Genomic DNA, 27,219 nt, shown 5'->3' with positions numbered 1-27,219 from the left:
CTGGTCATGTTTTTACAGTGGTATTTAGTAGAACTAAATGGATCAACCACAAGTTATAATTAAAAATTAAGCCAGGGGTGCCTGAGTGGCTCAGTCGGTTGAGCCTCGGACTTCGGCTCAGGTCAGATCTCACATTTGTTGGTTCGAGCCCCGCGTCAGGCTCTGTGCTGACAGCTAGCTCAGAGCCTGGAGCCTGCTTCGGGTTCTGTGTCTCCTCCTCTCTCTGTCCCTCCCCTCTCATGCTCTGTCTCTCTGTATCAAAAATAAATTTAAAAAAAAACTTAAAAAAAATTTAAAAAATTAAGCCAACATGCAAAAATATTTGTTCAGCAAATATTAAATGCCCACCCTGGTAGGTACTATGCCAGTCATGTGGTAAACAGTGGTGAAAACAGATATGGTCCTTGTACTTTCCAGCTCTGCAGATTACTGACCAACAGACGTTTACATGGTTTATTAGATGTGCTAGATGTGTTTTATGTTGAACCCAAAATAGTGCAACCGTGTATTCCAATGACAAAAACTCAGTCTGGGGTACAAAGCCCTTATAAATGTCTCATTTCTAATTCATTTTGAAGTATGGTAAGGAGATCAGAGAGAAACCAGACTAGGGCTGTTGGCTATGCTGCTTGTGTGAACTCTCAAAAGAAGTGCTGTGTCTAAACATGAAATATTTAAAAAGGTAATGAGTAGTACTGATATATTACTACTAGGACACTGAAAATCTAAGCTGAATGTAACCAAAAACTCCCAAAATAAACAATACTATAAAGAATTCTACATGTACTCAACCACTCTTTGTCTCAGGGAAGCACCATTTTCACAAGACTTAATGTTCATTTTCTACAGTCTTCAGTTTTCTGCAACTAGAAAAACAGCTAAATATGAACACAGATGCAAGAGAAAATAGAATTCTCATGAAGTTTTTAATTCAAAGATAACATCAGTGTGTCTGCAGTCCTTTTAAAAAAACAAAAATATTTTTGGCAGCTTAATGTTTCACTTTGTATACTGAAAGAATTAAATTTGGCTTCTTGGTCCCAAATTTCACCCATCAGTGTATTTGCTGTTTATGAACAGAAGTGTTCTATACTGCTAACAGTAAAACATCTACAATCCCTTTGATCAGTCCGAGTCTTCTATTTGAATGTATTAATTTCAATAACAGGCATATTTTAATTTTTAAGGCAGATGGTAAACTTTCCAGTTGGTCTTGTGCAATTTCATCTTGTTGGTCATGGGGCCAACATGATTTCATTATTTAAGGGTGAGGTAAAGCCAACTGGAAAAACTGAAGAGCAAAGCTGCATAGGCAATGCACTGTGGCCCAAAATGTTCTGTTTATGTTCTCCTTCTTTGCATTGGGCCAGGGTAGCTTTCTACCTGCTACAATGGAAAACAGCAACTGCTACGAAGCCTGAAAAGAAATACTCAAAACCCAAATCCTGGAGCATTTTAGTAGGCTTAGGGTTTTGAAAGCATTTTAAGTAGTTTTAAGTAGTAATTTTCCAGCTACTCCTTCAAAACTCCAAGGTTCTGCTTAAGACTTTCAATTCCATTCATACCTTATGCTAATGAAGGTGAAGAGCTTTAGACCAATTTAAACTGCAATTTTATTAACGCTATTTTTCTCTCAAACCAAATTCTTCATGCTGACATTACCAGTGTCAGGAGGCATAAAACCATTAAACATCTCAATTCTTTGCATCACCAAGGAGCTCTTTCCCCATCGTGTTCTACAGGATGAACAAAAGCTTGAGGTGTGCGTTTCAGAAGATAAACTGCTGCATGAAGACCACCTATGTTCACCCAGACAGTATGCACCTTCCGCCAAACATGTCCCATTCCAGATAATGCCTGTGTACACATGAAAAGCACAAAAAGTAATTAGCGGATAATCTGCTTGTAGACTAACCAGAAGTTTTGTTGCCAGTAAGAAATCACGGGGGAAGAAAAAACAAATCCTACTCAAACTAATATCCCTAAGTTTAAATGAAAAGATCCTAAAGCTGCCACAGGGTGAGTTCTGGGGCTAATTTACAGTACCTTGGTAAAGCATTTCTTGTCCTGAGTTAGTAGCACAGCTCGGCCTGTCCCTGGTCTACAGACACGGCTCATCTCCCGTAGGCAAGCTGGATAAAGGTTCCAGTTTCTCTTTTTGGAGCCCATCCTATAAAAGAAGGTCCAGTGAATCAACACTTAACAGATAAACAACCAGGACTATATGAAATGAGAAATTAAAAACTCATTCTCATTACAATAAGAAAATTCTCAAGCCCAAACAGTTGTCCTTTAGAAGCCAAGGCTTGCTTCTATGTGCCACTGAAATGAGTGATTAGAATCAGTAAACTGCTTAGAAATACGAATCGGATGAACTGGTTACACAATTTTTTTGACACCTCTAGCAGTACGATTAATGAGTAAAATAAACATATAAACCAAACCAGTGATGAGAAAACATTTATCCTGAGAAACAGAACCAAGTTTTCCTGAATCTTTGTGCAGTATCCCGTAATTCAACAATGGACCATGAAGTAGATTAACCTGTGACAGTCAGATCAAAATGAGTTCTCAGAAGAAACAAACTGGGTGAATCTATCATACATTTTGCTTTATCCATCTCATAATTCTTAAGTGAACAGAATAAGCTCAAAGAATAGAACAGATTTAGAAGATAAATTCGGTACTAGTTTCACAAGTGAAGTTTAACTAACTTTTTAAAAGCCAAGTCCCACCTTTTTCCAAATGGCATGTCTGTTACAATAATGTCCACAGAGCCAGTTCTCAACGGCAGATGGCAGCTATCCCACTGAACAGCGTCTATGGGCAAGCCCCAAGGTACTTTGCTATGGGGACAAAGGAAAAAAATGCTTATTCTGAAGTATGAAATCTAAAAACATTCCTGAAGAGACTGATAGTCATGTACAAAATGATACTAAAATGATAGTATCAGTGACAACATTAACGTAAGCAAAATTTTAAAAGCAGAATGTAGGAAAAAGGCATACAGTTATAGGATAAAACTCTTATGATGACAAAATCTAATGACAATTTAAAAAATGGTTAAGATTGGTTTTCAAAAGATGTCTGGTTTCAGCTACAATTTAACAAAACTAAAGGGGTAAACAAGATTGCAACACAGAACTGCAAAAGATAGCAACAGTAATGAGGCAGTAAAAACATTGATGAACACGGGAAAAAAAAAGATTATGAGGTAACACATCTAAAGTTTGGTAAATCTCTGTGGTAATAAAAGGAGACCTAAAGAAACAGATATGTGAAATTAGTAGATATAGAGATACTTGTTTGAAAATTAAAAACACATGTATCCTACCATAAAAAAAATAAGGCAAAAAAAAAAAGAATGAAAAAACAAATGACAGAAGACAATGACTATAGTAAATGAAATAAATCCTCATTAATTAAGTCAAAGCCAATGGTATGAAGAAATACAACAGGCAGTAATGCACAGGCTAAGAATTAAAAGCAAATCAAAGATTGTGAATAGAAATGAAAAGTTATATTGAGAGTTAGTGAAGAACTAGTGAGGAAATAAAATGTGTAATAAAGGCACTCCATTAGCAGGGAGAAAGAAAGCACAGATAATGAAAATATGAGTATTGGGGCACCTAGGTGGTTCAGTCAGTTACGCGTCTGACCCTTGATTTCAGCTCAAGTCATGATCTCAAGGTTTGTGAGTTTGAACTGTGTTGCCTGCTTGGGATTTTCTCTCTCCGCGCCTCCTCCATTTGCCTACTCTCTCCCTTAAATAAGTGAATGAACTTAAAAAAAAAATGAGTCTTATAAATCACAGGCACCAATAACTACAACAAAATAATAAATGAAGGAAAAATATTAAAAATCTAGATAGATTGATAGAAATAGTACAGGTAGAATAGACAAAAAAAGGTAAAGAGGGCCTGAAAAGCAAACAAGATAAAATATTCAGAAAATACAAAAGAAATAATTTGTTTAAAAATGTTTATCACAGGGGCGCCTGGGTGGCTCAGTCGGTTAAGCATCCGGCTTCGGCTCAGGTCAGATCTCACGGTTCGTGGGTTCGAGCCCCGCGTCGGGCTCTGCACTGACAGCTAGCTCAGAGCCTGGAGCCTGTTTCAGAATCTGTATCTCCCTCTCTCTCTGACCCTCCCCTGCTCGCACTGTCTCTCTCTGTCTCTCAAAAATAAATAAAAAGCATTAAAAAAATGTTTTAATAAAAAAAGTTCATCACATTTCAACAAAACTGGTGATTACTAAGCCCTAAGAAAATTTTAGTAAACATGAAACAAAATATAACACAGAAATTCATCACAATAAAACAAAATGTAAAAATGAATTAAAGCCTTTCAGCTACTTATGTATAGAAAGTGATCTCAATCCTTGCTGTTTAAAGTGGGACCTCAGCCCAGCAGCATCAGTGTTCCCATAAACTTGCTAGGAAATGCAAACTCCCAGGTCCCACCCAAAATGTACTAAATCAGAACTGTAGTTAACAGGATCCCCAGGTGACTCATGCAACATTGAAGTTTGAAAAGCAGGGGCGCCTGTGTGGCTCAGCTGGATAAGTGCCAACTTCAGCTCAGGTCATCATCTCACGGTTTGTGAGTTTGAGTACTGCATCAGGCTCTCAACCTGGAGCCTGCTGCTTCAGAGTCTGTGTCAACCTCCATCTCTCTGCCCCTCCCCCAACTCAGTCTCTGTCTCTCCAGTTCTCAAAAATAAACATTAAAATTAAAAAATTAAAAAAAAAAAGTTTGAAAAGCACTGCCCTAAACAACTACATCAGAGAGACAAGTACACAACCAGGAATTTAAAAAGAAAAATAGAGAATTGTCAAAATCCATAGGATATGGTCAATAGGTGTGCTTAGCATAAAACTCAGCTCTAATAAAAACTTTAACATTGAAAACAGATAGCCTATAACTTAAGCTTTTAGATAACAATTAAAAAATACCTCAACAGGAAACAAGTAAAAAACAAGCATTGGGCATAAAATCACAGAACAAACAGTATATGAAAGAACTAACAAAGCACTGGTGATTCTAATCTAAAAAGGGAAAAAAATTAGCAAAGGAAAGAGGATAACTGACATACAGACATAAAACAGTATGAGTGAGCCATACCATGTATAATAAATACAAATAAATGTGTATAAGTAATATCTGTATCAAATGACTATATATATTAAAAAACCCCTGATTTCTGCTTACAAATATAAACCTCACATTACGGAGGCAGCTGGTTTTTAGGTTTGGTAGAATGACGTCCCTGGACCATGTATTCAGAATGTGGAGCATCTGTATGTTTGAACAAATCTGCTGACCACTCACTACCCAGTCACTACCAACTTTATAAGAAAGTGAAGGGCCCAAGCAAAGGAGACCAGGGAAACAATTTTATGATAAGGCCTCTGGTAAGAAATAGAAGACCAAGTAAAAACAAATTGAATGAATGAATGAATGAATAAATAAGTAAATAAATAAATAAAAATTTAAAAAAAGAGAGAAATAGAAGACCAAGTAAAAATAAATAAATAAATAAATAATTTTTTTAAAAGAGAAAGAAATAGAAGACCATGTGACATTTCAACCACTTCCTCCCAAAGACAGCCAAAACTGAAAGGACTGAGAGGGTGGCATAGGTGGTGGCACTGAATATAACCTGTAGTGCAACAGGGCTTAAGGTACAGTAACAACCTACAGCTCAGATAAAAACCAAAATTTCCTAGAGGCCAATGGACTTCCAGTGCACAGATATCAAAATGATACCGTTGGAGGAAGACCTTGGACTATTTTGCTTGCAGAAGAGAGGATTTGGAGTGGGACAGGAGGAAGGGGAGTTTTGGTAACCCTTCAAATGTCTGATGTCAATCACTGTGTGACCAACAGATAGGATTTTTCTTTATGGATCCCAGTGGGATTACAAAAAAATCAATCTGGAGAAGGTACAGAGAGAAATTCAGTTCACTGAAAGATACGACTAACACTCAAAGCTCTGCCAAGATTAAACTGACAGTCTCCAGCAACAGTCATTACAGATGGTTACATGGCCTGGAAGGCCACTCACTGGTCAGATCTCCTATAGGAACACTTAGGCAACGTGGAGATGGCTTTCAGGGTTCTTCCAATTCTGAGATTGCTTTAAAGTGCCAAATAATAGAGGAAAGGCTAAATGAACTGTACTATTTCTATACAATGAAATATTATGCAGTTATTAAAAACAGACTATATAAAAATATTCAAAGTTTTTGAAAATTTGTAAAACTGAAATCAACACAATATTCTATTATTTGGGAAAAAAAGATACATGAATAAGAAAAGACAGAAATAACATAGTTGCATTAGGGTGAAGAGATTATAGTTAAATAAAAAAACATGTTTCTAAGTTATTTTCAGTAAATGGTTTTAAAATTTTTTTTCTTTTTTTTTTAATTGTTTTATTTATTTTTGAGACAGATTGACAGAGCATGAGCGAGAGGGTCAGAGAGAGGGAGACACAGAATCGGAAGCAGGCTCCAGGCTCTGACCTGTCAGCACAGAGCTCGATATGGGGCTCGAACCCATGAACAAGAGATCATGACCTGAGCTGAAGTCGGAGGTTTAACCAACTGCACCACCCAGGCGCCCCAAATGGTTTTAAAATTTAATGGAGTCTCAGTATTCATTTTTGGTTATAATGGTGTCACCATGACTATGCACGGGGGATATTAATTCATAAAGTCAATAAGAAAAGTGATTATCGATGCCTAAAGAATGCTATAAAATCTTTTAAATTTTTACCCTTCTTTCATTTGGCTCTTGGTCAATAAAGATGAGATGTTATTTGCTGCTCTATTCACAGCCAACGGATTATTATCACCAGCAATATGGTAACAGTTAGACCATTCAGTAGCCCCCTAAAAGACAATAGTATATATTAAAACCAAAGTAGCAAACTGCAAAAAAAACTCAAAAATGATTAAAGGGAACATAATCTCAACCGATTGTCAATAAACTAGACAACTGAAACCAATAATCCAATGTTTTTCTAAAGTGGCAGAACACTGCAAGTTGTGAACTTTCTATTCCCCTTGCTTTAAAAGCCCTCATGTTCTTTCTTGCTTTCTGAATTCCTACTTATCTTTCAAGATCTAGTTCAAATGTCACACCCTCTCACATCAACCCCAACTCTCTAAGCGGCCTCTTATTTGCCTCCCCACCCCAAGGCATTCTGTACATACTCTGCCACTGCACTTCTTTTAATTTATTTCTGTACCTGTCTGCCTCTCAAGGAATCTCCCTAAGGACAAGGCTGGTATTTTACTCAATCCCTCAGCCAGCAATGTCTGGCACATAGTAGGCAGACCTAAAATACAAACATGGTTTGAAAACGTAACTAAATTAAAGTGACCAACCTAAATACCCTTTTGTGATTATTTAATCTGATATAGTGGAATATTTGAAAATTTCAAAATAAAATGTAATATCCACTGCATAGGCCTCTGACAGGCACCACATCCCTGAAAGGATTTTGTAATGTTAAGTCAAAAACATGTCAACAGAACATAAATACCAATCTTACGTCTCATTTGTGGAAGGAGGTGACATACTACTCTAGGCTGAACACTGTTCTAAGTAGATGAACAGAAGGTTTCTGACATGAAAGCAGACAGTTCTGCCCTCTGTTTATGGCTCTTCTTTTGTAAACACTAAGATACCCACATCCATGGACACAAGGCTTCATCACCTTTTCTTCTGCCCATACACTTGACGGTGATGTAGAAGGGGGCCTCAATTTGATGAAAGCATCTCAGGATGATTCTGATTCCCCAACACTAATTTTTTTTGTCTACATGTGTTTAGATTTTCAGCCTCTGAAAGAGATGGATTTTATAGTACTTGCAAAGCTTTAGGAGGAGTACTCTAGATCAGGTATTCTAAACTCTGGCGAACAATTCTGTATACATTCCCTGTCAATTCCTTTTATACTTCATTCATTCTGACATGTATCAGTTTTGATTTTTCTATATTGACATCCTCATGTCTACTCTTACATAAGAAATGCTTCAACATTTTTCTTTTTATTTCACCTGGCGGAGTGAGAAGGGGGCTATTCCGGACTCTATTTAGCTCTGTTGTATATTTCTTGACATGTTGTGACTTTCTCTATTTCAGAAATAAGCACATCATGGTTTAATGCTAGAGAAGAACACTCTGCTTTGTTCCCAGAATTTTTCTTCACAGCAACTGTTTTCTCTGTGTGCATCTTTTTAGCCAGAGTCAATTTCCCTAACTCGACCTACCAGAAAATAGTAGTCATCTAGACTATGAAGATTTCCTTCTGGGACTTCAACTCCCAGATGAAATATGTCATTTTCTAACTGCAATTTAGATTTTTTTCCCCCATCATGGCTGCTTTGGACTTGTTCATCTGTCCAGCTTCTGCCCACTCATAGAATGTGGGTATCTCCTTCAGTAGTACATTCCCACTGGCTTTAGGTATACTATATATAACGACCTACTATGTTTCATAAATTAAGCAATTTTAAAGAGAAACACCCTCTTCAAAATTATTTGTAAAAGTATAGATGATACTAATTCAAGGAGATTCACTCTCATATTAAATGTTCTCCACTTAGAAAATGTCTTTCTATCCCTTGCTGTAAGGAGTTTTTGAGTCCTCTCTGTATCAGTAATTTTGAAAACTATTTAAGATCATTTGATGTGTGACCCTATTAGACTTCCTAAAAAATCTAAATAACATGCATAGGTTTCTGTTTTACAACATAAACATAATCTCACTTTATAGAAACACCTTCCTCCAGCTTATTACTTATGCCTTCAATGCTTTTTCTGTTCAAGTCTACCAACTTGTCTTTTATAGAAAAGGGACTCACCAGTTGTAATTATCAGCCTCCGCTGTAATCCATGGAGTAACCATCATTTATAATCTATCAGTCCTTAGCTAGTTGTAATAAGTGGTCATATCCTTCACACAAAAAGTCCAGCTTTAGTAGTACAATTCTACAATTCTTTTTTTTAATTTTAATTTTTTTTTTTTTTTGCCAGTGTAATTCTTTAGCACTTTTAGGTCCACTGACCCAACACTGGTGATTTCATAATTTGCCCATGAGTTCCAGAACACTCTAGACGGATCACTTGCTTATCTAAAAAGTAAAGAAAAGTTATTACCTCTATCGGTATTGCCCCTGTTCCACACATCGGGTCAACTATTATATCAGTAGGTTGAGGAGCACAGAGCCTAAAGGAAGGAAAATAGCTTATATAAAACAACTTCAATCAATAGCTGAGACTTTGACACTGACTATTCCTGAAGCTATAAGATCAAAGACCTATTATGCTACCATAAGGGAACACCAATCAATATTCATTTTAAAAATCAGTTTGTAATTATAGGTTGACTCTATATCCTAGAACTTAAAAAAAAAATTACGTGTAACTGATTCATCTAAAATCCCATTTCACTTCCAGAGCTTTTAATCCATATATATAATATATATGTTTTAACAGACATAAATATAGACATACATAACATGTTATAATGTATATATGTTACATATGTCTATTTATGTCTGTTTGTCTACCTATGTCTGTATATGTATGTCTTTAGAAAACACATTACTTTGTATATAAACCTGTTTTGTTATGTAAGGGAAAAAACTTCAAATGTGTAAACATGTATTTTTAATCATCAATGAGTTTACTGGCAATTAGACATTCAATATTCCTCTTACTTATGAATTTCAAATTTTTTTAATGTTTTATTTATTTTTGATACAGAGAGAGACAGAGCATGAGAGAGGGAAGGGCAGAGAGAGAAGGAGATACAGAACCAAAGCAGGCTCCAGGCTCTGAGCTGTCAGCTATCAGCATATAGCCTGACGCGGGGCTCGAACCCACGAACGTGAGATCTGACCTGAGCTGAAGTTGGAGGCTTAACCGACTGAGCCACCCAGGCGCCCCTGAATTTAAATTTTTTTAATGTTTATTTTTTGGGGGTAGGGCACAGAGAGAGGGGTACAGAGGATCCAAAGCAGGCTCTACACTGACAGCAGAGAGCCCGATGTGGGGCTTGAATCCGCAAGCTGCGAGATCAGGACCTGAGCCGAAGTCAGATATTTAACTGACTGAGCCACCCAGGCACCCCACAAATTTTAATTTTAAAGGTTATAACCTTGCCAAAAAATAACCTCTTTACTTTGAGCACTCAGCATTTGCCAAGCATGGATTTAAGCTATCTGCATGCATCATCTCACTTAATCTTTTTAACAACCGTTCTGTTTTTCTGTGATTTCCCTAAGATTTCTAAGTATTTTTCCAATTAACTCCCCTTTCTACACAATCTCCGTTTGTTTTTTTTATCTTGAACTACCTCACTTAGGTTTCTAATAGCTGCACCCAAAATAATTCTCCATATTCCTGGCTCCTACCATAATGCTTAGCATTAGTTAACAAATGTTTGTTAAATGAATGAAAACTGGGAGCTTCCTTAATCAAATGGATCCATTTTTCTATTACTGTCATTGAACTGATAGGTTCCAACTGCGCTTAACGGGACTCCCTGGATGAAGAGGGTGAAAAGAGGAAGCAAAGACTGAAAGAGGAAATATACTTAATAATTAATTAATAAACAATCAATACCAGGATATGCCAGGTACTATAACAGGTATTAAGCATATATTTCTGCATCTACTCCTCATTAACAATCCTGTAAGTCTCACATCAAACCCATTTTGCAGCTGGAGAATAGAAATTAGAGAAGACAGATGTCTGAGTGGTGGATAGAAGCACCCAAGAAAAGGGCAAAGGACAAAGGACAAAGGGCAAAGGAGACAGAAAGCCAGGTCTTGCATTTGAAAAGGTGGAAAATCCTGGATGGTTCCTGACATGTTTTTGAGTGTAAGCTTTAAAAATAAAGTTCTGTGTTTGTTCACACACTATACACATTTTTAAAACTCTCTGCATGGGGTGCCTGGGTGGCTCAGTTGGTTAAGCATCCGACTTCGGCTCAGGTCATGATCTCACAGTTCATGGGTTCGAGCCCCAGGTCGCGCTCTGCGCTGACAGCTAGCTCAAAGCCTGGAGCCTGTCTTCAGATCCTGTGTCTCCCTCTCTCTCTGACCTTCCTCTGCTCACGCTGTCTCTTTCTCTCCCAAAAATAAACAAAACATTAAAAAACAATTAAAAAAAACCTCTCTGCTTTCAGGGCACTGGTTTGTCCTGAAATAAAAAAAAATTTAAAAATCTCTGCTTTTATTTGCTTCATGACCCAGAAATGAAACACAGTAAAACTGGCTATATCTCCCAACATATAATATACTCTTTGTATGAAAACTATGGTTCTCCCTTTATTTTTTTAAAGTTTACTTACTTATTTTAAGAGAGTGAGAAAAAGGGTGAGAGAGAATCCCAAGCAGATTGTGAGATGTCAGCACAGAGTCTGACTCGGGGCTCAATCTCAAGAACAGTAAAATCATGACCTGAGGCAAGATCAAGAGTCAGACACTTAAATGATTTAACCACCCATACTGTTTTCATTTTATTTTTTTCTTAATTTTTTATTTTTTTTAATGTTTTTTTTTTAATTTATTTTTGAGACAGAGAGAGACAGAGCATGAGCGGGAAGGGGCAGAGAGAGAGGGAGACACAGAATCAGGAGCAGGCTCCAGGCTCTGAGCTGTCAGCACAAAACCTGATGTGGGACTCGAACCCATGGACACTGAAATCATACCCTGAGCCAAAGTTGGAGGCTTAACCGAGTCACCCAGGCACCCCATTGTTTTCATTTTAAAATCAAGAAAACTGAGGCACCTGGGTGGCCCAGTGGTTAAGTGACCAACTCTTTTTTTTTTTTAATGTTTTATTTATTTTTGATACAGAGAGAGACAGAGCATGAGAGGGGGAGGGGCAGAGAGAAAAGGAGACACAGAACCGGAAGCAGGCTCCAGGCTCTGAGCTGTCAGCACAGAGCCTGACGCGGGACTCGAACCCACGAACGTGAGATCTGACCTGAGCCGAAGTCGGAGGCTTAACCAACTGAGCCACCCAGGCGCCCCAAGTGACCAACTCTTGATCTCGGTTCAGGTCATAATCACACAGTTTGAGCCCTGCATTAAGATCCGTGCTGATAGCCTAGAGCCCGCTTAGGATTCTCTCTCTCCCTCTCTCTCTGTCCCTCCCCAGATCATGTCTTTTCTCTCTGAGTAAATGAATAAACTGAAACAAACAAACAACAAAAATAACAACAACAAGAAAACTGAGAGGGCCTGGGTGGCTTGGTTGGTTGAGCATCCAACTCTTGATTTCCACTTAGGTCATGATCTCATGGTGTTGAGACTGAGCTCCATGTAGTAGGGGTCCATGTGCTGAGTATGGGGCCTACTTGGGATTCTGTCTTTCTCTTTCTCTCTGCCCCTCCCCTACCCACGTGCATGCATAGGGCTTGCATTCCTGCTCTCTCAAAATAAATAAACATTTCAAAAAAGGAAGCTGAGACAGTAGTTAAGTGATATTTTCAGGATAACAAGGAATCCACAGGGGATATGAGAAAGAAAGAGACCATTAGCTTTTTATCCTGTTGTTTATCCACTAAAATCTAACACAGTACTTCACAAAAAATTAAAGTGTTTTAAAGGGAAAATTCAAACCAAGGTGTCATGTTAATCTAGATGGTAAACCCATTCTCTTACCTGAGCATCCCATAGGCAAGAGTAGATCTAAGAGTTGTAGGTCCAAAATGTGTGATATTTCTTCGATGGAGACTCTCTTCTGTCAATGCAATGCCCACAACAATTTCATTATCATGGATATTCAAAAGAACCTATAATAAAAGACAAAATAAAATAGGGGCACCTGACTGGCTCAGTTGCTACAGCACACAACTCTTGACCTTGGGGTTGTGAGTTTGAGCCCCACACTGAGTGTAGAGACTGCTTAAAAATAAAATCTTAAAAAAATAAAATTTGACCACTACTGCCAAAAATTAGTTGTTTTTTATTCTTTTGAACTTCATACAAATGAAATAATCTAGTATATACCACTTTAAAATTCTTAAATCTATTTTAATTTTGGGGGCACTTGGCTGGCTTAGTCAGTTAAGCATCCAACTTTGACTCAGGTCATGATCTCACAGTCTGTGTGTTGGAGCCCTGCTTCAGGTTCTGTGCTGACAGCTGCTTTGGATTCCCAATATCCCTCTCTCTCTGTCCCTCCCCTACGTGCATGCCCTCTCTCTCCAAAATAAATAAATAAATATTAAAAACAAAGAAAATGTATTTCTTTTCATCCACTATAAGTTAGTTAAAACAAGATAGCCTCTGAATTTTTAAAATACCAACATATTTTAAAGGTTTATGGTTAATATACATTTTAACGTTTTTGGAAAAGGTTTCAAACATACAGAAATGTTCTAGAATACATGTACAATAAACTCTTAAATATGCCCTTCACTTAGATTAACCAACTGTTAGCAATGTGCCACATCTGCTGTATCACCTACTGTTTTCTTGAGTTTTTTTTTTATGACTTACTTAATAATGCCTCTGAAATATTTTATCCTGTTGTTTTTCTAACACAGTGAAATATAAACTATTCAAATAACAATAAAACGTTCTCCAGTTTTCCACATAACATGATCTTAACAGTAGCAGCAGCATAGACACTTATCTAGCACTTCCTATAGATGCGAACCACTGTTCTATGTTCACTAACTCAGTTCAGATTCACACCCTCCAAACCATGTTTTTTATACATTTTTTTTTTTTAAGTTTTTATTACTTGGAGAGAGCAAGTGAACACGGGAGGAACAGAGAATCCCAAGCAGACTCTGCACTGCCAGCCGAGAGCCCAACGTGGGGCTCAAACCCACGAACCGTGAGATCATGACCTGAGCTGAGATCAAAAGTCACTCAACTGACTGAACCACCCAAGGCTCCCCCCAAGCTAGGTATTATTTATTTATTTATTTATTTATTTGTTTGTTTATTTATTTATTTATTTTTATTGAAGTATAGTTGACACAACGTGACATCAGTTGCAGGTGAGCTAGATATCACTATTATCTTCCTTTTAAAGATGAGGAAATTGAGGCACCTAGAGGTCCTCTTACTTGCCCAAAGTCCTACAGCATTTACGTTGGGGTCTGAACCCAGGCAGTGTGGCTTCAGAGTCTGGGCTCTGAGCACCGCACCCCCACCACAACCACTAACTTTTGGACATTACTGTCCTAATAGCCTAGTCATTCTCATAACACCTATTACTTGAAAAACAGAAATGGGGAATTATTCTTCTGATTTGATATGCAAAGAAAGTGCACCAAGAGAATAAGTGACTTGCCCCAGATACAAGTGTCACCAAAGCAACAGGAAATGACTTCTTAGGAAAAGTGTTGGCTGCTAGGGGCCTTTTAAGCTGACAGAGATTGTAAAGGATACTTAGCATGGCACACATGTGAATCAAGAGTAAGTATGCTAAAAAGAGGCATGTGAGTTTAAAATCTAGCAGTGTTCAGTAAAAGAGCTGGCTGTGGATGAGTATGAGCAATGACAATCAAGCTCCTGATAGGAGGCTGGGGTTTGTTTTAAAAATGTACTACAGGGGCACCTGGGTGGCTCAGTCAGTTGAACATCCAACTTTGGCTCAGGTCATGATCTCAGTCAGTGGGTTTGAGCTCTGCGTAGGGCTCTGTGCTGACAGCTCAGAGCCTGGAGCCTGCTTCGGATTCTGTGTTTCCTTTTCTCTCTGCCCCTTCCCCATTCATTCTCTATCTCTCAAAAGAAAGACATATAAAAAAAAATCTACTCCAGTTTTTTTCAGTAGTAAAACTCTACAACCAAGACACATAAAACCAAAATAACTGTTTTAACTCTGGTTAGATTTTATAATCTGAAAGTTCACATAACATAAAAAGTAGTAGATAAGAACACTCAAGTCTTAATAACTCCCATCTATCTACTGAGCGCTTACTATATACCACGTATCACACCAGTACCTAAAATGTATTATCTCATTTAACTTTCGGGACTCACTTACAGGTATATTACTGGCTCCCTTTGAAACAGAGGCTCAGAGACAATATCTTGTCCAAAGTTATGCATTTGTAGAGTCAAAATCTGAATCGACACCGGTCTGCCCCTGCTCTTGTTAACCACACCCCATTAGCTATGTGGTCGCAATTTAACTGCCTATAAAAGAGATTAGTCTGAAAATGCTACCTGTGATGGCCTTCTAGAATCCTCACAATCAGGGCCGTGTACATACCTCTACATCAAAGTTGGTCATGTCAGCCTTCCATTTAAAATAATCTTGAACAGCACCACCAAAATCTCTTGCAGCCTCATTTGAGGAAAAACAATGTTTTTCTCCTGCCCTGTTGCACGTGACTCTAAACTTGAGCACTTCAGGAGTGTCTTCTTTTGAGCCTTCATCAGCCTCATCTTTGCAAGATGCCAAATCATCCCCTACTAATGTTGATATCTCTTCTTTGATGGCTGGATTTTCATAATAGTCTAAGATATGGGACCCTAAGGTTTTGTTAGTGAATCCTTTTGTATCATCCCTCTCATCTGCTCTATCTCCTTGTCCATTATCAATCTTCTCTTTACTTGAATTCTGATTTATCTTTTTGCGCTTTGTTTTTTTTTTCTTGAAACTGGTGTTAACTTTCCATACTTTTAAAGGTTCTGACCATGGAAGCTTCCCAGCCAATTCTTCAAAATCCTTTAGAACTTCTTCCTGTAAAAGACAGATGATGAAATCCATGCACCTCTCATCACTTTTTGAACAAATCCCTAACTCAGCCTATAGATGGTAGAGGTGGTAGGAGTGCAGAAAAGACAAAATAGATAATGCCTACAATTAAGGAAATTAAAATCTCAGAAAATTAAGATATATACAAATTATGCCACTAGTGAATAATACAAGATAGAATGGTGGATCAGAATTTGGGCTTCAAGATTAATATGTAAGTAATCAGTAACTATTAATGATTACTTCTGGGGAGGGGAAGTGAGTGGATGAAAGACAGGGGAGGGAGGGCAACTTACCTCTCACTGACTGACTTCCTTCTGAATTTTGTGCTGTGTAAACATACTACTTTTAAAATTAATATATTTTTTTAAAAGAAGAATTTTTAAAAAGGAAAAATAAAACAAAAAAACTCCACATAAAACAAAACAGGAAAAACAACCTTAAGCAGTTAAAAACCTATCTATCCAATTTCTAGAATCATCTTTTTACATTTTTTGATGTTTTTTGAGAGATATTTTTGATATTATTTTTGAGAGAGAGAGCATGAACAGAGGAGGGGTAGACACAGAATCTAAAGCAGGCTCCAGGCTCTGAGCTTCAAGCTGTCAGCTCAGGGCCCGACACAGGGCTCGAACTCATGAAACATGAGATCATGACCTGAGCTGAAGTCGGGACACTCATGTGAGCCACCCAGGTACCCTTGAATCATCTTTTTAAATAGTAAATCTGATCATGCCCCTCCCTTCCTTAAAGCCTCTCAACAGCTTCTCGCTGCACATACTCCTTAAAAAGCCCAACATAATCTGACCCCTGCCTATTTCTCTTACATCACCTCAGAATTGTTCTCTTTTTACCTCTACTTAGAAGATATCTGCTTCACGTGGCCTCTGTACTGCTGGTTCTTTTGCCATTATTTTTTTTAATGTTTATTTCTTTTTGAGAGAGAGAGACAGACAGACAGACAGACAGAATAAGCAGGGGAGGCACAGAGAAGCAGGGAGAGAATGAATCCAAAGCAGGCTATAGGCTCTGAGCTGTCAGCACAGAACCTGACGCTGGGATTGAACCCACAGAGATAATGACCTGAGCCAAAGTCAGATGCTTAACCTGAGCCGCCCAGGCGCACACCCCACGTCTTGTCATTATTAATAGTAATTTAAAAGGCATATCTTCTCAGAGACCTGCTCTTCATAAATAGTCCTCTCAAGTCATTCTCTTACCATTTTCTTTACAGACCTTAGCATTATCTGAAGTTACTAGGCTTATGTTTTGTTCACCATCAAAGGTTTTCCCAGAAGACGGTGGAAAGGATCTTACCTGTCTTGACCACTTCCATAAGCCACATGTCTACAATAGTGGATGGCATACAAATGGTTTTCAATAAATGGCTGCCGGATAATATGCGATTTAATGTTAAAATGGGTGATGCAGAGCCATGTCATCCAACACAGCAGCCATTAGCCACATGTAGCTATTGAAATTAAAATGATTTAATATAAAAAGCTCAGGGATGCCCTGCTGGCTCAGTTAGTAGGGCATGTGACTCTTAATCACATGAATCATAAGGGTCATGAGTTCAAGCTGTATGTTGAGCTTAGAGGTTACTTAAAAAAAAACAAAAACCAACTCAGTTTCTCAGCCACATTAGCCACATTTCACACACTTATGGCTAGTGGTTAGTGTTGGACAGTGTAGACCTAAAACATTCCCATCAGAAAGTTCTATTGCAGAGTGCTGGTATATACAATATATGCTACTGAACATCAAGTTAGAAAGAGGTCAGTGTTCACTGATGGAACTGAGACTTGAAATGGAGTGAAGGCTTTCATACTACTTGAAACCTGATGAAATAATGGTAAATTTCAGGTTTGGCAAAGTCAGTTCTATTCACAAATTATTTCCTTATAAAAAGCATCTACAGGATTTGGAGATTTAATGTGATGGAGAACATTAGTACAGCCCCTTTCTTTCTCCAGACACCATTCTACCACCAACAGAAATACCAACTTTATCTTTTTAAGGTTTTTAAAAAAATGTTTATTTTTGAGAAACTGAGAGAAAGGGAACATGAATGGGGGAAGGGCAGGGAGAGTGGGACAGAAGATGCAAAGTAGGCTCTGTGCTAATAGTAGAGAGCCCAATGCGGGGCTCAAACTCAGGAACCCTGAGATCATGACCTGAGCCGACTGAGCCACCCGGGCACCCCTCCAACTTTTATTTTAAAAGAATCTGTATGTTTCTATAACCTTGAACTGTGACATAAAAATTGTAACATATAATTCCCAAGTGCAGTGAAGGTCAAACAGAGGTGTAGGACAACAGCAGAAGGAAAATGCCTATAAGTCTCAGACAAAGGTCACAGAATTCTGTAAAGAAGTAGCAAATAAACTCTTCTTTGGAATAGCAGGACAAGTATGTATACTGACAGAAAGAGCTGCCCTGAACTTCATCTGTACCAAGAATAAGCAGTAGAGAGAAATGGAAGCTGAAACAAGGAATCTTACAGACATGTAAGATTTGCTGGAAACAGTGTTGATGAGGTAGGGCTGGGGAGAGATGTTCTACACTGTAAATAATCCTGAAGCTGCTGATCCCTTCAGGCTAGAGAAGTAATGGTTAAAAGAGCATATGCAGTAATAGGGAAATTATACCTCAAGAACGCTATTTAAAAAAGGAAGGAAGGGGCGCCTGGGTGGCTCAGTAGGTTAAGCCTCTGGCTTCGGCTCAGGTCAGATCTCACGTTCGTGGGTTCGAGCCCTGCGTCAGGCTCTGTGCTGACAGCTAGCTCAGAGCCTGGAGCCTGCTTCCGGTTCTGTGTCTCCTTCTCTCTCAGACCCTCCCCCTCTCATGCTCTGTCTTCTCTGTATCAAAAATAAATAAAACATTTAAAAAAAAAAGAAGGAAGAGGGGAGGGCAGGGGTGGGAAAAAATTTTAAAAAGAAGAGAAAACTCATTAATCTGTAACCTTTTGTCAGAAGAAACTTCACAGTGAAGCAGAGGATTTCTTGCTGGCCTCGAACAGTTCCTGGCCTCTCCCACAACAACCTCCTATCAATAGCAGGTCCAAGAGGAACTTCCTCATTCACAGATGAACAATCACCAAAAGTTATCAGCACAACACTTATAAGAACATAAGAAAGGACAAAGGAGGAAAGGAACAGAAAAACAAAGTACAGACAAAAACAGTGACCTCAAAGACAATGCCACAGAGCATTCGAAAACTGCGATTAATGGGAATGTGGGTGGCTCAGTTGATTAAGCCTCGGACTCTAGACTTCAGCTTGGGTCAAGATCTTTCTGTTTGTGGGTCTGAGCCCTGGCTGTGTGGAGCCTGCTTGGGAGTCACTCTCTCTGCCCCTTCCCCGCCCATACTCATTCTCTCTCAAAAATAAATAACCAAAAAAAAAAACCCTCTCCCAAAACTGTGATCAAACATACTGACATGATAGAATAAAATTGTAATAAGGAAATACCTTTGTAAAATAAGAGCTCCAAGCAGAGATATAAAAGTGGAAAGAGATGAGGTGAGCTACCATAAAAAGATGAAACAGTAGGGGCGTCTGGGTGGCTGTTAAGCAGCTGGCTTCGGCTCAGGTCATGATCTCATGGTTGGTGGGTTTGAGCCCTGCATTGGGCTCTGTGCTGACGGCTAGCTCAGAGCCTGGAGCCTGCTTCAGATTCTGTGCCTCCCTCTCTCTCTGCCTCTCCCTTGCTCACGCTCTGTCTCTCAAAAATAAATAAATAAAAAAAAAGATGAAACAATGAAACAGAAGCTTATAGATTTCAAAGAAGTGGAATAAAAAAGTGAAGACCATATGGAAAGGACCACATATAAAAGACACTGCTGAAAACACAGTAAGGAATGTAGAGAAAAGTAAAGCAAATACAATGAAAATGAGCAAAAAGTATGAAAAGATGAACGATAAAACATGAAAGAAAGTCAGGAGATCCTACATCTGTACAACTGGTTTATCTCTAAAGAAAGAATTTGAGATAATGAAACAAAAAATATTTTAGTGGCACCTGGCTGGCTCAGTGAGTGGAGCATGTGACTCTTGATCTCAGGGTTGATTTCTAGCCCCAAAATGGGTAGAGAGTTTACTTAATAAAAAAAAAAAGTAATTCAAGAAAACTTTCAAGAAATATATGTGACTGAACTTTTCTACAGATTGACATGTCTTGACAAGGAATTATCATCAATGAGACATATCCTGGTGAATTTATGAAACTTTAGAGATTAAAAGTAAAATCTGGGCATGAAGCAAAAGTATCAAGAAAGCAACAAATAAGAGGAAAAATATCAAGACAGTCTCAGAATTTTTCATGGCAACATTTAACACTAGAAGAAAATGAACACAGCCTACAGTATTTTTCAGAAAAAGCATCACTCCAAATTTTATACTTAAACTATTCATCAAATATAAAGGTGAAAAACAATCATTTCTGAACACCCGCCATTCAAGTGATAAAAAAGAAAACTGGGATTCTGTCTACTGACAGAACTTGAATATTACGAACTAGAAGGTAGCTGGAGGGGAAAGGAAAGAGGAGCTGCTGATATCCTCCTCTGTCAGTAGATTAAAGGATATGGGGCACCTGGGTGGCTCAGGGAGTTTAGTGTCCGACTTCAGCTCAGGTCATGATCTTGCAGTCCATGAGTTCAAGCCCTGCACTGGTCTCTGTGCTGACAGCTCAGAGCCTGGAGCCTGCTTCAGATTTTGTGTCTCCCTCTATCTCTGCCCCTCCCCTACTCACGCTGTGTCTGTCTCTCTCTCAAGAATAAGTAAAGATTTAAAAGAAATTAAAAGAGATTAAAGGATAGAAGTTAAAGCAAACGGATCAACACTAAGATGAATAATAAAACTGGGCGGTGAAAAGTAAAGAAGGGAGATGTGGAAAATATGCCAACTTCATCACTGCTCTTAGTAGAGATTCAAAAAAATACTACATAAATAACAGATTAAGTTGTTGTTATAAAGGTTAATAGCTAGAAAACAAATAGAAACCTCCCAAAATATTATAAAACATATGTATGCGCAAATAAGCAAAGAAAACACATAAAGGGGCGCCTAGTGACTCAGGTTAAGTGTCTAACTCTTGGTCATCCCATGGTTTGTGAGTTCGGGCCCTGTGTTGGCCTCCACATTGACAGTGCAGAGTCTGCCTGGGATTCTTTCTCTTCCTCTCTCAAAAATAAATAAATAAACTTCAAAAAAAAAAGGCAAGAAAGAAAAAGAAAACATATAATGAAATTTTTAGTAAGAAAAACCAGAATGTGTGTAACATAAATGTGATAGAACCAAGACCAAACATTTCTGTCCCACCAATAAGTACTAGTAAAATAAACTATCTTATTAATCAGAAAAATGACCCTCGGTGCCTGGTTGGCTCAGTCAGAAGAGTGTGCAACTCTTGATCTCTGGGTCAAGAGTTTAAGCCCCACGTTGGTGCAGAGATTACTTAAATAAATAAAACTTTAAAAAAAAGAGAGAGAGAGAAAAAAAGAGAAAACAAAAATGACCCCCAGATTAAATACACGCAAGGATGTATAGAAGATATTTGTTGAACCACCCCAGTAGCAAGAGTCTGAAAAAACCTGATATTTTAAATTGGGATAATTAAATTAAGATATAGTGAAATCCAAGGATACTGGCATGCTCTTCAAAATATAGGAAATAAAGCACAGCACAGCCAGAACAGTACATATGGTATATTTTCATTCACGTAAGTACATAAGATGCACATATTTATAAAATATTTCTAGAAGACTATCCAAGAAATTGGGAATAGTTGCCTCCAGGGAGGGAACTGCATGATACAGAGATAGAGGAACAAATATTTTCCATTGCGTATCCTTTTGGTCTTTACAATTTGCCCTAAATAGATGTATTACCTAGTTTGAAAAAAAAACCAAACAAAAAAAAATATATAAAGCATAGATGTTAGCCTTTTCTTTTTTTATAACAGGTTAATGAATTAATGGTATCATCTGAATACTTAAAAAGGAAAGGACCTATCAGAATGCTAATTAAATCTTATAAGACATGTGAAAGTATAATGCTACAAACAGTGAAAATAATAGTCAACAGAAAGCAAGAAGCAAATCTTTCTCTTTTTAAGTTTAAAAAAAAATTTTTTTTTAATGTTTTTTAATCTATTTTTGAGACAGATAGAGACACAGCGTGAGCAGGGGAGGGTCAGAGAGGGAGAAACAGAATCTGAAGACAGGCTCTAGGCTCTGAGTTGTCAGCACAGAACCCAATGCAGAGCTCAAACCCACGAACCGTGAAATCATGACCTGAGCTGAAGTTGGAGGCTCAACGGACTGAGCCACCCAGGCGCCCCTGTTTTGTTTTTTTACAGTAAGAGAGAAAGTAGGGGAGAGGGGCAGAGGGAGAAAGAGAGAATCCCAAGCAGGCTTCACACTCAATGCAGAGCCTGAAGTGGGGCTCGATTCCATGACCCTGGGATCATGACCAGACTCAGACGCTGGACCAACTGAGCCACCCAGCCGCCCCAAGAAGCAAGTATTTAAAAACAAGCTTTTACTGGGGCATGTTTACAGTTTAAGTCCACAAAGTGAAGGGCTAAACAATTTTTCATGGTCACACACACACCCTTGCAAAGATCCAAAAATCTACTTTAATCCTTGCTGCTCTTCTTTTGGGACTTTATCAGCATCCTGTTCTGACAGTTACATACAAGGCAACTCTGCAAAGCTGGCTCATACAGAAACATTACATAGTATCAAATTCAACTCCAATTAGAGATCAAACTTCACAAAATAATACAAAAATATTAATAATGCTGTAGTTAAAGGCAAAACTTTTAAATGAAACTTTACAGGATTTTTTATTTTCTTAAATAGTTTTTAAAAATGCCTATCAGCATTTACTCATGTATAGAATTGGCTATTAAAATTTCCAGATACTGGGGCGCCTGGATGGCTCACTTGGTTAAGCGTCGGCTTCAGCTCAGGTCATGATCTCACAGTTTGTGGGTTCTAGCCCCGCATCAGGCTCTGTGCTGACAGCTAGCTCAGAGCCTGGAGCCTGCTTCAGATTCTGTGTCTACCTCTCTCTCTGACCCTCTCTTGCTCACACTGTCTCTGTCTCTCAAAAATAAATAAAAAATGTAAAAAAATTTTTTTTAATTTCCAGATACTAAGCAGCAAAAATTTTCAGTAGCTGCCTGTTATGATATGATTCAGTTGACAATGATCATCAGAAGTCTACAGTGTTATAATACTAGTGCTGAAAGTTACATTCTTAGTTAATAAAAATGTTAATCTATTTTCAGTTTGAATTCTGGTCTGGTTTTATTTTTTCTAGGCTCTGGGTTCATATCACTTTGATTGGTTATCGAATAATGCTTTGGAAAACAATCTGTTGCCAATAAATAAAAATCAGAGAATTAGGCAGTATATCATAGATTTAAAAATACACTATTTCTAATACAGGCAGTAAGACTGTTAGAAAAAAGTTTTCAAGCATTTAACTCTGGAAACCGGACCAAAAAACAATGTGGAAAAATACTAAGGTATTATTGAAATTTATTTTTCAAACTTCAACTTAGGCAGGATATCAATATTTAGGAATCAGATGCTAAATACAAGTTGGAGATAAAGTTGTTGCCTTAACAACTGAAGGAGTATTTACATATTATTTTAGCTTTAGTCCAAAAAAATGAAGTTACAGAAGAAAGCAGTTCTGCAAAAGAACTGTGACAGAAAATGTTATTTGTAGATGACTCAGTCACTTAATCTTTGATTCATAGTCTGGAAGCAATTCTATTTTGAAACCATGTATGTCAGCAATGCTAACCTAAGGTATGTATGTTTTAGTAAGAAAGTTAAACAATTTATTTCTTGTATATTTTGATGTCTTTCTATATTGACTTCTACTTATTTTTTGTTATTCTTTCATCTTTTTAAAAAGAAGTGTAACTGACCTATAACATTATTTTAGTTTCAGGTACACAACATGATTCAGTATTTGTATATATTGTGAAAGGATTACCAACCAATGTCTAGTACACATCTGTAACCATACATAGTTCTAGAATGGTTTTTGTGATAAGAACTTTTAAGATCTACTCTCTTGGCAACTTGCAAATATGCAATACGGTACCTTTGGCTATACATTACATCCCCATGACATACTTATAAATTTGTACCTTTTGACCCTTCCTACCCATTGTGTCCACTACCCACAATATTGATTTTTTCAAAACAGTTTTTGAAATAGACTGTCAACCAATCTCTGAATTTATTATAAAAGCCTCCCAGGATTCTAGATTATAAAGTAACAGTAATGCTAAATGTTAGAATGCAAAAAGTGGGAATAATCTCTTTGGGGAAGATGGCTGAAAGTCAGGCACTGTGGGAAAACTCACCTTTGTTTCTTTGAACTGGTAATCCTTAAACTCCTTAACAACCACAAATAAGTTATCAACTGATCTCAGACAATGAACCTGGGGAAGAGAAAATAAAATGTTAGAAACAAATTTCTGAGAAAGCTTTTGAATCACACAAACTATCAATATTTAAATATAAAAACAAGGGAGGGAAATGCCTTGGTGGCTCAGTCAGTTAAGCACCCAAGTTGGGCTCAGGTCAAGATCCCTCGGTTCATGGAATCAAGCCCTGCAAGGGGCTCTGAACTGATAGCTCAGTGCCTGGAGTCTAGTTCAGATTCTCTGTCTCCCTTTCTCTCTGCCCCTCCCCTGCTTGTGTTCAGTCTTTCTCAAAAATAAACATACATTAAAAAAATTTTAATATAAAAATTAGGTACAAAGATTTAAAAACAGCTAATACCTATAACTTTCATTTTAACTTTTCCCATCTCCCCAGTCTCCCATGTTTTGGGTTCCCCATAGCTTCTATTCCCTTACAAAAAGGGAAAAAGGAAGAAGGAAGGATAGCTTGAAGGGTTACCTGGGCAACAAAGGTTTGGGGGAGAAAGGAAAGATGAAGACAGTCAAGTGGGGCTCTACTATGTATTTCCCTCATGGCTTCCTAGGGTACACGGGATCGTGTGCAGAGGGTAAGAGCACAGGGCTTGAGATCCAGCTGTGATTACTGTCTGAGTGACCCTGGGCAAATTACTTATCCCTATGCCTGTAATTAATGATTAATGAGGATAATAATAGCACCTATCTTCTCAAAGCTGCTGAGATTATGAACTAAAATATTGGGTGGAAAATATTTGCTTCCCATTCATCCCACAAATATCTACTGGGTTTCTACTATATGCCAGACACTAAGAGATGGGAGATATCCACCAAAAAATTTTCCAGACAATTCCTGCTCTTAAGGATGCATATATTATGAGATACTAGTTAGCTTTTTTATTCTAGTGGAGTGGAAATGTGCGGATCTTCACTTCTCCCTTTCAGTGATTCCTAATTACTTTTGAGCAAGAATTTCTTTGACATAGATTAAAAGAAAAATTTCTCCTTATATGCTTCACCATCAAAGTCTAAACTTTAGCTACATGCTGAAATAAATTCAAAGATGTCTGGATATTCAGAATTTCTTCAAAAGTCAAATAGGATTCTTTTTGGTGAAATTCATTCTCATGAAACATTAGGATCACTTCTAAAAAAAATAGCAAATCTACTAGTAAACTTACAAATCAGTACCAAATAGAAAATGCAGTAATACTTTAAAATCACCAGATTTGGGGGAGAGTAAAGAAAAGCAAAAAAGATTCAAGAGAGGTCTGTAAATCAGAAAGTAATCATAAAATGACCTTTTCAGAAAACTATTTTTAATATTGCTTCATTCAAACCTGAGCCAGACTTTCCACTGAAATGTCAAAATATATCTTGCCCCGGTCTTTGCTGATTTTGCACGATGACCCCAATTTCTCTCTCACTTCATCTGCAGCTGTTTGCTCAAAACCAGTAGGTACAGTGGCTCCAATAGTGACTTGGAGGTGCTCAGACTCACTTCTGGAACCACTTTCTGTCACTTGTATAGACCTCTGGTTCCCATGAAGGTTCCCATCCAGAAGTTGGTTAGTGGCTTCTTGAACTTCAGACATGTTGACGGTGCTTCCAAGATTCCTAATACAGTCCCTTTAAAAGCAGTACAGTTAAGATAAAGAGGTAACGCCTAAACAGCATCACCTCTTATTTTATCTATAATTTAAAACACCCGCTTTGGAGGGCTGGAAGAACAGGTAACACAACTGTTACCTCCACATTCAGTCAACACACCTGAATCAATATTCACCAAAGATAAAAGAATAATTGAATAACAAAGATAATTGAATAACATGGGCATGCAGGGTAAGATGTAAACTGTGATATTATTAAACAAGCAATACAGATGCCAAGCAAGAAAAGGAGACAGAGGAATACGAGTATTTCCACAGCATGCAATGTTTGGTGTGGGATCACGTGTATTAACAGCCACCTCAATTCCCAAAGGCTTCTAGAGCACATTCAAATATATTTCCAAATCTAGTCCTTTTTTATCTAGCAGTTCAGAATATGGGGCGCTGGAACTGCAGACATGGGTCTGAATTCACGTTCTCACCATTCACAGGGTGAACAGCCAAGCTCACTCTTCTGTGCCTGCAAAATGGGAATTAAATAATACCTCTCTCCTAGAGTTGTTAGGAGACGTAAGGGAGAATAGTATAGTGCTATTAAAACTTCCTATTAGGCTATCTATCTTCCTTCTAAGAAGTGGGCAGGGAGTCAGTCATGGGTTTAAAAATGATAAATTAAACATGTAGGGTCTAATGGAATGCAGGTCAGATTCTGGGATCCACGGACAGGAAACCGTATCTATGAAATATCTGTAACAGTAAGCCAAATTTCCTGTATCTGAGCAAGGCGGGGGGCGGGGGGAGAGGCAACGAGATTTAGAGAGGTGGGAGGTGGGGATCAATGGCTCTCATCAAATTTTCAAAGGTTTCGTGACCCAAATAACTTAAGTAGGCACAGAGTACCTATATTGTACTGTTCGGTGCCCGGACAAGCAACAATGTATGTAACACTTAAAAAAGAAAAAAAAAGTCCGTTCCAGCCTTTACGGAACTCATAATCCCTGTGAATACGACTTCCATCTTCTAACTAAAGCAGCTGAAGTCCACGAAAGGACATATCCCGCCCAAGGTCAGAGAGACCCGATCAGTGACCCTGGCCGGAATAAAAGCCACGTCTCCTGACTCCCACGCGCAGGGCTCCAGTCACAGGAATCCTAGGATGCGGGTGAAGGCCTAGCAGAGGCAACGAAAAGGACTCCGCAACAGGATCGGGCCAAAGTTCAGCTCGCTGCCGGCTCCGGTCGCTCCTCCCTCCCGAAGGTCGACGCCGCCACACCCGGCCACTCCCACCCGCCGCCGCCCGGTTACCGGTAGCCAGCGCAGACCCTTCCAGCTCCGGCACCCAGCCAGCCCAGCGCGCCCAGGTCACGCCGCCGGAAGCCGGCTGGACTGCCCCGGAAACGGAAGTCAGGTGG

At 38.3% G+C, this 27,219-nt stretch overlaps 1 protein-coding gene and 1 long non-coding RNA gene across 3 annotated transcripts in view; one reads left to right on the top strand and one right to left on the bottom strand.

Annotated features, from left to right (window-relative positions):
• Positions 1-27,219, top strand: part of LOC115273356 — a 76,178-nt gene that overhangs the window by 9,940 nt on the left and 39,019 nt on the right. The gene's annotated exons all lie outside the window — the stretch shown is intronic.
• THUMPD3 (THUMP domain containing 3) lies at positions 908-27,218 on the bottom strand. Of its 2 annotated transcripts, none has more exons than XM_029916372.1 (10): positions 27,113-27,218; positions 25,538-25,826; positions 24,141-24,218; positions 15,258-15,731; positions 12,689-12,819; positions 9,171-9,240; positions 6,780-6,895; positions 2,736-2,846; positions 2,047-2,170; positions 908-1,857 (listed from the first exon to the last, which is right to left on the bottom strand). In XM_029916372.1, exons 2-10 carry the CDS (start codon positions 25,790-25,792, stop codon positions 1,708-1,710), a joined length of 1,509 nt encoding a protein of 502 aa, XP_029772232.1. In that variant the 5' UTR covers positions 25,793-25,826; positions 27,113-27,218; the 3' UTR covers positions 908-1,707. The 2 variants fall into 2 exon arrangements, with proteins under 2 accessions (XP_029772232.1, XP_029772233.1); XM_029916373.1 differs by lacking the exon at positions 27,113-27,218 and adding an exon at positions 26,290-26,688.

The sequence above is a fragment of the Suricata suricatta genome, chromosome 12, assembly GCF_006229205.1.
Source record: "Suricata suricatta isolate VVHF042 chromosome 12, meerkat_22Aug2017_6uvM2_HiC, whole genome shotgun sequence".
Lineage (NCBI taxonomy): Eukaryota > Metazoa > Chordata > Mammalia > Carnivora > Herpestidae > Suricata > Suricata suricatta.
This window is presented reverse-complemented; position numbering and strand designations above follow the sequence as displayed.